Genomic DNA, 13,423 nt, shown 5'->3' on the forward strand with positions numbered 1-13,423 from the left:
CTAACAAAATAATCAATATAAATTGTATTTAAGTGAGCTCTTCCAAGCACTTAGGAATCGTCCTTTCTTAATAAAGTTAACATCGGTCACGGTTCAAAATATCGACAAGAAACTTAGTAGTTTTTTTTTATTCAATGTACATACATTACATGAAGCTTATTCCACCACGCTGCTCCAATGCGGGTTGGTAGAATTCACATGTGGCAGAACTTCAGTGAAATTAGACACATGCAGGTTTCCTCACGATGTTTTCCTTCACCGTAAACACACGAGATGAATTATAATCACAAATTAAGCACATGAAAATTCAGTGGTGCTTGCCCGGGTTTGAACCCACGATCATCGGTTAAGATTCACGCGTTCTTACCACAGGGCCATCTCGGCTTCGGCGTGGAATAAGCTCCAAACCTTCTCCTCAAAAAGAGGAGAGGAGGCCTTTAGCCCAGCAGTGGGACATTCACAGGCTGTTACGTTACATACATTACATACATTATTAATATATTTTATCCTATGTTGAATAATGAGTTTTTTCTGTTAAAACCTTAAATAAATTGGCTAGTGAAAAAATATCCGCAATTATTATATAAATTAATTTCCTTTTTTTTTTTCTCGCTGGAAAAACACATTTATGTGTTTCCCCCACATAAGGTGGGGGGTATGTGGGACTCGTCGGCGCTGAAGGCGCCGGAATACCCACTGAAAAACCAGCGGTACCCACTCCATCTTGTCGGGGGACGTCACGGGATCGCTTGCGCATACTACCGTGCCGTCCCGACACATAAATGAATTTCCTGTTCAAGGATTTTTCTTTTTATACTATTTGTGGAGGGGTTACCTGATGGTAAGTGCTCACCCCCGCCTATAGACATTGGCATTGCAAGAAATATTAACCGTCCCTTCCATCGCAAATACGCCACCAACCTTGGAATCTAAGATGTTATGTCCCTTGTGCGTGTATTCACGCTGGCTCACTCACCATTCAAACCAGAACACAACAATAATAAGTTTATTGCTATTTAACGGTAGAATATCTGATGAGTGGTAGGTACCCACCTACCCAGAGCCCTAGATATAATCAATAATTCCATATATTTACGTCATATTATGTTATATATTAAACATTTTAACGGTTTTATCTCCGTATGATTAAGTTTTTTCGACGAAAATTCTTTCGTTTTTTTCAATTTTCTTGACATCATTTAATAATCTGTTTATCGAACCTCGCTAGCACTTTACATCAAGTAAGATTACATATAAATTATCGTCAACTATACTAGAAAAGAAAATAAAATTTTAAAAGTGTAATTTATGATTATTTACATTGTTTAAGAACAACAAAAAAAAAAGAAAAATATTTATTTTTATTCCATAGTTTTACTATTTGTTGTTAAAGGGGTTATTAGTTTTTACAGTGCTCTGTCTTCTTCTTTCAAATGTCAAATCAATGATGACAGAGGGAGAGAGAAACACACACAACGCTTATAATTAAGAACGCAAAAGTATAAATTGAACAATAAATATAAGGACCAGTTACAAAATATTTCACGAATACAACTGTTTTAGATTATAACAAAAAAAAACTTCAGAATAATATATCCGTAGACTAACTTACAAAAGTCTTGATTAAGTTTCACGAAATGGAGTCTGTTCGCCGCGCCGTTGTGACGTCATAACCTCTATAAAACGAGTCATTTAGATCTACAAATGCATATAACCTCATTGGTTAATACAGTTTAAAGAGTTTTGATTTAATGAAATACAGAGAGTAATTTTTTTTATCGTATTAGGTAGGCAGGCTGGCAAGTGGGTCACCTAATATTTTTGTTCAGATATATCTGCGATAATATTTCCTTTAGACAAAAACGCCTAAAATCTTTCAATCCGCTTAATAGGTTTTTAAATTGAAAAACTTAAATTAAGCTCGATGCCATTTCCAACCAAATGATATCGTCAATTTCCGAATATTATAACACAAAACTCGTCAAATCTCATTGACGTCGGAAACATCTCTATAAATTTTAGAAGATTCGAGAATTTTTCTTTGAAAACATTTTTCGATTACCGATAAGATTTTTATATTAAATACTAGTTCTCGCCCGCGTGTTTGGAGAGGACAGATTTTAGATATAAAATTAGAAAAATATCTTTTCTTGCAGTTCAAGCTTGATACGAACCAAATTTCATCAAAATCGCTTCGTTGTTTAACTGTGAATGCGTAACAGATAGAGTTACTTTCGCATTTATAATATTAGTAAAGACTTTAAGATCAATTAAAACTAATAACGATAAACTTTAGACCCCTGTTTCCCAAAGCCATTTTCATCTTACAATATTTGAAGATTAATCTTCCAAAATGCTCGAAAACATTTGTTATGTATGTAATGATTCCTCTAGAAACATGCAAATTCCCTCCTCACCCTTACAATGCTTTTTTTCAAATCAATATCAAGCTCTTGACACTTGGATCAGTTTGACTCACACGTGATATCCACTGGGACTTGCTTGATAAAAAATTGCAACGTTTTCAAAGTCAAACTTCAATAAATGTCTTAATATTTCTTCTAAGTCAAGCACGTAACCTTACAATAATTTCCTTTGAAGCGAACAACTTAAGCTCTCGAAATACCCATACTGTTTTCACATTGTTTCCATCTACAGTGCCGTCTCGTTTCAAGATTCGAGATAAACGCAGTCTTAATTTCTTTTTATGTACCAACGCTTATATAAATTTACGGCCTATTTTCTCTAAAACATTCCATGTATGAATCTTCCTAATGGATTTACTTTTATATATTTTATCGTGTTTTCTTTACATATTATATTCTCTAGTTTTTTATCCGTTTTGTTCTTCCGTTTTTACATGACATTTAATGTCTCACTGTTGGTTTAAGGTCTCCACTCCCTTTGAGGAGTAGTTTTCTTATTCCACAAATGCTGGTTGATCCGTAAACTTATTGCTTATTTTCATCCGACATATACAGACGATGATGAAACACATAATAAAAACCATATCCATATTATTATTAAATTATCTTATATCCAAACAACAGAGATTCCATATCTTTCATAGATTAATGTAATGGAAGGTTTTGGATTCAAAACATGGCCGCCGAGTATAAAATTCCATTAGAGTTTATAATTCATTTCATTCATCATTCATTTTGTACTTTGTAAGATATTCTGAAATATTTACATGTATGAAGGGCTTCCGAGAACCGTGATGCTTAATCTCGAACATGACCCCTTATTTTTATGTCTATCAACTTACATAACTAACATACTAAATTTATAAACTTCGAATTAAATAAATCATTTGAAGTTATGTTTTGTTTGTTAACTTACACGATTGATTTTATCATCTTCATTATCAAAATGGATTTCACTGTTAGAAGAATTGATCTATCGAGCTGCGAGTAATCAATATATTTGCGCTTTATAGACTTATTGAAGATATAGAGGACTGCATGATGTAGTCTAAGAGCGAATTGTGAATAGCCTAGGAGTTTATTGTTTTAACCTTGAAATATTCAAGGCACTAATTAATTTGTACATTTCCACAATATTCTGGAATTCTTAATAAATTAACGTTACTTTTGTTGTTACAGTCGTGCACAAAGGCTCAGTTTATCTCATTCTCAGAGGGACTGTTCCACCTAAATTGCTAAAATTAAGCTGAATATACCTCTAGGGCGCTACGTAGAGTTGTAAATGTATAAAGGTGGAGCATTATTAATTTGCGTTCAACTCTCATAACAATGATAACTTAGCTTAGTAATGTTAATATAATACACGTTTACAAATAGCTTGGCTTTATGATTATAATGTACATAATTTTAACTAAAAAATGTGATAACGTTAGTTACTTCTCTTAAATTTAAGACTTCATACTTTATGAAGTAACATTGAATAAATAATAAAAATTATGTACGAAACTTAAAAAGCTAAAATATTTATGAAATTTGTTATACTTTTAACGTAATAGTTTATTGTATGAATATTTTTTAAAACACTGCCCGGTCTAATTATTATATAGTCTACATTTACTTTATTTGTCTAAGGGTAGTTTTAACTGGGAACATTAATAGTTTTAGTATGCAAATATACACGTACGAATGAAACTGTTCTAATTGTTTAACACCATATCTTATTTAGGCTAAGCTGGTTCTCGTGTAATTTATGTGAAAATATAAATAAAAATTACCTTTTTTTCCCTCTTTGTGACTTTTGTATATTTATCCTTTGTATGTATTCGCATTCTTCATTACAAAAGGCTTAATAATGTTTTTGTTGATTTATTCTGTGTTTATTTCTTTAAATACTTTGAATGAAGAAATGATCTTTTTTTTATTGAATAGGAAGGCGGACGAGCATATGTCACCTGATGGTAAGTGGTTACCAACGCCCATAGACATTCTTCATTGTAAGAAATGTTAACCATCGCTTACAATGCGCCACCAACCTTGGGAACTAAGATGTTATGTCCCTTGTGCCTGTAATTACACTGGCTCACTCACCCTTCAAACCGGAACAACAATACCAAGTACTGATGTTTTACGGTAGAATATTTGATGAGTGGATGGTACCTAAAGACGAGCTTACACAAAGCTCTACCACCAGTATGTTAAGAAATTAAACTCATTAACAAACATAATAGAAAATGAAAGCCATTACGTCTTCAAATAAAATATATGTTATACATTATAGGCTATATTATTCTTATTTCCTTATTAAGGCTATATTTAACTCAATTTTCAATTGCTTTTATAAAGATTAATTAATATAACAAAAAAAAACTAAATAATATACGAAATTAAAAATCCCTTTGTATATAATTAATTAATAATCAATAATTTGTCGTGTAATTTTGTTTCAGTGTCAAGTGAGGAGATAAAGGAAGTCGAAGGTCCAACTGGGAACCCGAAATCGATGAGATACACAACAATATCCAGGTAACATCTGACTACATTAAATTTAAAACTATTAACAAAAAACATAACTACGGTTTTAATATTATAACGTCATTTGTGAAAACTGACCGAGATAGTGCTTTTAGTGCTATTAGAGATAATTACACTAGCTCACTCAGCCTCCACCGGAAGAGCAATACTAATTTTGTTAAAAAAAAAAGCAAAAAAACTTTTTAGTACATATTGTTAGGAAATTTATAGTATTAGACAGGCTGAGTGACAAGTGGGCCATCAGATGGTAATTGATCACCCATAGACTTTGGCGTTGTAAAAAATATTAAGCGTCCCTTAGATCGTCAATGCGTAAAAGGTAGGTGACCTCGGGAACTAAGATGTTATGTCCCTTGTGCCTGCCGTTACACTGGCTTACTCACTCTTCAAACTGAAACACGAAAATACTAAATATTGCTGTATTTGATAAGTAGGTGGTTCTCAAACGGACATGCACAGTATACTTATATGTATAGTATATAAATAGTACACTTTATATGTATAGTATATAATAAAAAAGTTTCATTACGATCAACTCAGTGAATTAGGACTAATTATACAAGCCGAGATGGCCCTGTGGTAAGAACGTGTGAATCTTAACCGATGATCGTGGGTTCAAACCCGGGCAAGCACCACTGAATTTTCATGTGCTTAATTTGTGATTATAATTCATCTCGTGCTTTACGGTGAAGGAAAACATCGTGAGGAAACCTGCATGTGTCTAATTTCACTGAAATTCTGCCACATGTGAATTCTACCAACCCGCATTGGAGCAGCGTTACGGTATACAACAGATGGATATTATAATGACTTGCATTTGTAATTAACGATAATATTGATAAGTTGCCTTACTTATGAACGTTGTTTGTTTTTTTATATGTTTTCTCTCTTTCTGTCGTCATTGATTTGACGTTTGAATGCAGAAGACATAACATTGTTCAACTAATTACCTACTAAATAATATTTGTACATCTTTAATCGGATATATAGGTTTTGAATGTAAAATTTGACGGGCCGGTTTGCGTGGTTGGTAGATACTTGCCTTTCACGCCGAAGGTTGTGGGTTCGATTCCCACCCAGGACAGACATTTGTGGGCATAAACATGTCTGTTTGTCCTGAGACTGGGTGTAATCATCTATATATGTATGTATTTAAAAAAGAAGAGTAGTATATGTAGTATATCAGTTGTCTGGTTTCTATAGTACAAGCTCTGCTTAGTTTGGGATCACATGGCCGTGTGTAAATAAATAATGCCTAGTCAAAACAAGTCTATATAAGCACAATCAAACAAACAAAATCAGTGTAAGACAAAAACATAAGATAACATATATAATAAAATAAGAAAACATTATAATAACCTTATATATGTGGGATATTCGTAAAATAAAAACATCGTAATTGCTCTCGGTTCGAAAATTGTTATAAAGGATCAGTTTGTACTCAATTACTCACAATATAATTACAAAAGGTATTTAGATACCATACATGCCTACACCATACGCGGGTAAAACTGCAGTCGAAAACTAGTTGAATAAATAAATTTCACTTGGTGGTACACTCCCTTCTATGATATTCAATGTAAATAAGGTCGTATATATGTATATAGACGAAGGCAATAGTGTAATATAAACGCAATATATTGAGTGATAAAATCAAATACACATTGCAAAACTATTCCACATAGGACAATCTGCGTCAAGCATGACAAGGGTTAGATGCTAAGGGACGGTTATGTCAGTACGATACAATCAAAACTGTGTGACTCGTTATTTGTTTATAAACGTTATAACTATTGCGTGCTGCTCTTGGGACTGCTCTGCTCTTATCTGCTCTGATTAAATTTCAAAAATGTTAAGAAAGAATAGAATTAGCTCGCTGAAGTGGAAGTGGGCTGGTCATGTCTCCAGGCCCATCGATGGCCGATGGAGCCAGCGTGTTAGAATGGAGACCACGCTTAGGCAAACGTAATGTAGGGCGCCTTAAAGAAAGGTGGACCAGATTTAAAAAAGGTGGCCCAGATTTAAAAAAGGTGGCCGGTACGGGTTGGATGCAGACTGCCCACGTTCGGGATGGTTGGCGTTCTGTGGGGGAGGCTTTCGTCCAGCAGTGAACGGCAGAAAGCTGAAAAAAAAATTGATCAAATTTTAAACTGAAATGTACGCATTCCTTTAGAGAATATTTGAGGCAATATACACAAAACCATAATTAATTATACGCTTAAACCTCCCTCGTGAATCACCCCGTCCATTTGTGGAAACCGTATGAAAATCCGTTAGAAAGTTTTCGAGCTTATCGCGTACACACAGACAGATATACGCGGCGACTTTGTTTTATAATATATAGTAATGTTTTTCAAACTGGACAAAAAACTGTACAAACAAAAAAAATTGAACAACATTCAAAATATTCAACTTTAAATATGAGTAAAGTTTAAACAGCTCACGTCCCTTACACTTAAACGATCTACAAATAGACGGACAAAATATAAATTACTTTTGTAAAATGTACAAAGTTGTGGATGCTTTTATCGTTCTACTGGATGTGTCTTTGAGCGTAGTCGGGTACTATGGCGTTTTTCTAAAACGGTTACTGAACGAAATTACGAAATACGTGTTAGGCACTAATATTAAAATGTATTATATGTTATAAATTCTAATATAAGGAAATATTTATCGATTATCAAAAAGAAGATCAAATTACCACTACGGTACTAAAAAGGGTACTATTTTTTTAATTTATACCCTAGTTAAACGATTTTTACAAAGTATTTCATTTTAATGAAACATTGAGGCTATGACAAGTCACTATTGAGGATTAAAGTTAGACGATTTAGAGCTTATAATGAATACCTGATTATAATGACGAAGGTCATCTAAGCTGCTTGATCCAATAAAACTAACACCAAAATACATTTATATAGAGAACCAGCAATACTACTAATATTCACAATCTTCACATCAATTAAAAGTACAACTTCTATTAAAAGTGGGATCGACAACCCAAGGGTTCAGGACTGAACCTGCGACCTTCACATTACTAGGCATCCCGTAAACCATTTTACTATTGACGTGGCACGAAGTATCGTAACTCTTGAACGGTTTATACGTTTATGTGAGGTCATTGTGCGGCAACGCCATCTAGTGTTAAGTTACAACAAAGCAGATACTATAAAAAAATTCTACTCGAAAACATACATACATATATGCTGTTATAAGTGCTATGTATACGATAAATAAATATAGTTATATATATATTAGAGAGATTTGTAAATGGTCCCTTTGGATAATATAGCTTCCAACACCATCTACGCGCCGCCACTCATGGGATCCAAGGTGTTGCGTCCCTTGTGCGTTATTACATTGACTTACATTGAAACCTAAGCTGTGAGTAGTCCTCAACCAACCAGTTAAGTACAAACCTCCTGGTTTCACCTTAAAGTATGTCCCGGTTTATTATGTCAAAAATGACAGCAATTTTTTTTTTAAATTTTAGAACGCTTTAATTAATGACAACCAGTTACATAATTTACATTAAAAACGTTCGAAATTTAAATTATATATACGTGAAAATGTTGTCTCTCATTTGCATGTCGCGCATAAAACTCAGAAAGTTTTTGAATACGCTATGCATTTATGCATATAATCTCGTTACATAGTTATGCGTCACATTTCAGAAGCTGGTTATCTTATGTGAACGGGAAAGTTAAATAGATGACATTTTATTTAGTTTCATTAAATCTAGCTTGATTAAGTTGTTAGATTCATTAATAAAAGTTTTTACAACAATATTAAAAATGTATTTGCATGATCTACGTACACATATGCAACTTAGTGGTAATAATAACGGTAATAGTAATAACCGTGACCCTCAACGATATCGTTGGTCGAGATTTTGAATAGTCTATGATGATTTCTTCTATTCAATGATGTAGGAAAATATAGTTAATAAGCATATGTTGGATAAAATTCTACTCTATACGTATCCAATTAGAGTCTTAATTGGTTTAATAAACTATAAAACTTCCCCTCAATACGACAGGAGGTCTTTGCCAGCGTCGGGACATTTACAGGCATAATCACTTTTTACTATTACATATTCATGTCTGCCACAAATAAAAAAGTACGATTTTTAGTTCGTTAATTTCTTTTAAAATCTCACAGTTAGAAATTTAAAAATAGAGTAGTTGAAACACAATATAAAATGTCGCCTAACAAAAAATTAATAAAAATATAATAATTAATACATAAAATTAAATATTCAGCTGTCACATCCATGGGATATATATGAATCGTAATATATGACATCGTGTAGAAGTTCTAACGAAAGTTTGAAACTGGCTCGACAAACAAATGTTTGTCAACGAATTCGTTTAGCTGTAACACATTTCACTGTCCGTTATTCACCAACGAGATACGTTATAATTATAATAAACTTTGATACTAATCTGTACAAATACACTTACCTGTTCCCTTACAAAAAATTCTTTCACCAAAGGTTGTCTGTGACAGATCGCTATAAGTGATAAGACCGCCTTTGCGTACCATTTTTTTTATTTTTCTTTTTCCTTGATTGTTTCCTATTTCTCTTATCTTGTTTATATGTTGTGCAACAAGTGTTAAATAAATAATATTATCAATGCGGAAGCAACCCTGTCTGTCACTTACAAGGATAAAGTACTGAACTGATTTTGATAAAACTTGGTAAGAAACAAGCTCAACTCTCTCCCTCTCCCCTTAGCGGGTGGTCAATCTGTCATGTTTAAATGCAAAGTGAAGGTAACGCTATATCGCTGCCTCTTCCGCCTTTAAAGATATTTAAGGATCCGACGCACCGCTACGGATTCTTTCTATTGTGCGTCGGTGCGGGCTGGTCCGCGTTCGTCAATAATAACACATGTATATAAATTATTCTACATTATCAATTCTAATCCCATAGTTCATAAATAAATCTCTTACATTTCAAAATCCTAATGAAACAGAATCAAATCAAAACTGTTATAAATAAATTCTCTGCATTATCCCATATTAAATACGGAATTAATTTGACGTCAGTCCCGACATCTCGTGTTAACTATAAGCCGTGTTTGTTTGAATTTTCGCTATTTAAGCTATAAAATGTCACGGCTTAAAACTGCCTTGACGAAGAATAAAGCTTTATAATATTATTGTTAATGGAAATCCCAATATATGTACTTCATTTAAAGTTATGTTAAATAACGGCGTGGAAATCCTTTGGGGAAACCATTGTCCAGCAGTGGACTCATTATTATTGTTGTAATATTTTTTATTAATCTTTAATTATTTGCGATATTACATTTAATTGTGACTATTTCCCGTCATGTTAAAAAATACTCGTATAAGGGCGTTTTCAATTTAGACGGTTGGTGCCGGACTGCTGCCGCACGGTTATTACGACCATGAGCCGTACTGCTGCCGGACGACAGCAGTACGACGTAAATCGTCTTATTTGAAGAGATACCCAACTTTAGTCGGTGCCATGGACTCTGACGAGGAAGTGTTATTGTTAGTTCTCTTGCTTCGGCAGAAACATAAACGACGCCGTACTAGGGCGTCGCCAATGTTTTCTTTAAAATATAAAACTGGTCATTTATAAAATCTTCTGTATTTAAATCATCCATAATTAGGTAGGTATGCACGAAAACGTCTAAGAAACACGATGCGTTCACAACACTAGCGAACAACGACTAAGACAGGTTGTTGCCGTTCCGCCAACGGACGTGCGCCGCACTGCTGTCGCACGACTTTGCGTCGAGACATTTTGTATGAAAAATCATAACCGCCCGTGCGCAGTACGATACCCGGACTGCAGCAGTTCGGCACCAATCGTCTAAATTGAAAGCGCCCTAATATGTCCGAAATTTAAACGTGTATAAATTTATCTATATATATTTATAAAAATCTTTTTTATATTAATAGACTTCACTTGACCGATTAGCATGTTTGGCATTTTATGATTTTTATCATGGAAAATATTCTTATTGTATTAACTTTGTTAACTCGCCAGCAGATGGCGCTGTAGCACGTTAATTTTTAAATATTATTTGACACCAATTTCGGTACAATAAGCCTTATCAATTCAGTAATTTTTCAATGAAAATTATACCGTCTTTTTTTGTCAACAGGGTTCATTTTAAAGCGGCAGCGGATGACGATTATGCTGATTTTACATGCGAAGCGAAACATGAAGCATTGCAGAGGGATATGCCAATGCGCAGTACTGTGCAGCTCAGCGTCCTATGTAAGTATAATTATATAAGAATGTATAATTTCCTTCTATCTTTAAATATTAAAAATAATCCAGTACTTACACACAGCTACTTTACAATACGGCTTACTGGTGGTAGAGCTTTGTGCAAGCTCATCTGGGTAGGTACCACCAACTCATCAGATATTCTACCGCAAAACAGCAGTACTTGGTATTGTTGTGTTCCGGTTGGAAGGGTGAGTAAGCAAGTATAATTACAGGCACATGGGACATAACATCTTATTTCCAAAGTTTGGTGGCACATTGGCGATGTAGGCGATGGTTAACATTTCTTACAATGCCAATGTCTATGGGCGTTGGTGACCACTTACCATCAGGTAACCCATATGCTCGTCCGCCTAGCTATATTATAAAAAAAAAGTATAAATCAGCAAAGAATTAATGTCCCGTCAGTTATTTCCAATACATTTTTTAATTGCTACAAATTTCGCTTTTATAAAGTAACGATTTAAAATTGTATATAATAATCAACATACATATATGTGTTATTCATTAATTAAATAAGCATTATAAGCGTTTAAACGAATTAACAGAAACATTATTATAATATAAACAAATATCTGAATTCAAATGTATGATATAATAAAATTATGTGCGAAATCACAAATGATGCCAATTGTACAAATATGACTCAGCTCAAATTATAACAATGGGTCCGTTGTCTCCCGCGTCGACTATATTTGAGCAACAGTCGCATCAAATTAGGGCGACCCCACGCTGAGCCTGAAAATGAAACATGACAGGGGACACTGTTCTATTTTTTATGTATATTTTTATTAAAGAAAGATCGGACACACCTTAAGAACTTAATTTATATATATATATATATATATATATATATAACTAATATAAAAATGAAATTTTGACACATGTCTGTTAATCCACCCGCAATCCGAAGGAGGTCATTGCCCAGCAATGGGTTAACGCACTTTATATATATACTATATACACAAGGTAAGCTAAAGTAAAAGTGCGATGACCATCTTTGGAGTGCGGGTGGGTTAACAGACAAGTTTCAAAATTTCATTCATCACATGAATCAAATCGAAAGTATTTGGGGAGGGGGATTCGGGAAGAGGGTATTGTTATCAGGGCTTTTATTCACAAGGACAGTATTATTCGTAATATCCTTTAGACTTCAAACACAAAACACACGAGATGGCGTTAGTATTTCAAGTCATAATGACATTATGAAGTAAGCGAAACAATCCTATTTATGTATTTATATACATACACTAAAAGTTAATATATAATTTCATGTTGAAATTAAGTAAGTAAATAATAACTAACTATATAACATTATAATTGTTTTCATCAAACAATTTCACAAAACATTTGACATCATAACTAATATTAAAAAATGTGAAAGTGAGTTTATTTGTTTGTTAGGCTTTCACGTCTTAACTTTTCTAATTTTATAGAATAGGAAGGCGGACAAGCATATGGGTAAGCTGATGATAAGTGGTCACCAACGCCCTTAGACATTGGCATTCTAAGAAATGTCAACCATCGCTTACATAGCCAATGCGCCACCAACCTTGGGAACTAAGATTTTATGTACTTTGTGCCTGTAATTACACTGGCTCACTAACCCTCCAAACCGGAACACAACAATATCAAGTACTTATGTTTTGCGGTAGAATATCTGATGAGTGGGTGGTACCTACCCAGACGAGCTTGCACAAAGCCCTACCACTAACATGAAATTGCATACACGTCAGAGATACAGAAGAGAATAGGGCAACCTAGCCTCAGAAGCGAGTGTATCCGCGTGCGGAAACTAGTATTTATTATAACATCTATTTACAATTAAAACAAATTATACCCACAAAACTATAGAAATAAACAAACAGACAACTACATTTAGTTTATTGTTGTAAGAGACATTGTGCTTGAGTTTGTGATTCGCTGTTTAAATTATGCATTAGCTTTAAAGCTTAAGAAAATTGTTTACAGCTTGATAACATCTTACAGACAATGACTGTGTAAACAGGTACCCGTGTTCGCTCAGTGGATATTGATAAAGATTTTTTTTATGAAATACGTAGGCAGGCTAGCAAATGGGCCATCTGGTGGTTATAACACCGCTCATAGATATTGGCGCTGCAAGACCTATTAACGCCAATGGATCCCCAACCTTAATAACACTGGCTTAATTACCCTTCAAACCGTAACACTC

At 33.9% G+C, this 13,423-nt stretch overlaps 1 protein-coding gene across 3 annotated transcripts in view; it reads left to right on the forward strand.

Annotated features, from left to right (window-relative positions):
• The window catches only part of LOC126778423 (nephrin), a 236,331-nt gene that overhangs the window by 143,744 nt on the left and 79,164 nt on the right, over window positions 1-13,423 (forward strand). For all 3 annotated transcript variants that reach the window (XM_050501931.1, XM_050501929.1, XM_050501930.1), the window contains exons 6-7: window positions 4,874-4,949; window positions 11,102-11,217. In XM_050501931.1, coding sequence (XP_050357888.1) covers window positions 4,874-4,949; window positions 11,102-11,217 — 192 coding nt within the window. The remainder of the gene's footprint in view (window positions 1-4,873; window positions 4,950-11,101; window positions 11,218-13,423) is intronic.

The sequence above is a fragment of the Nymphalis io genome, chromosome 26, assembly GCF_905147045.1.
Source record: "Nymphalis io chromosome 26, ilAglIoxx1.1, whole genome shotgun sequence".
NCBI lineage: Eukaryota > Metazoa > Arthropoda > Insecta > Lepidoptera > Nymphalidae > Nymphalis > Nymphalis io.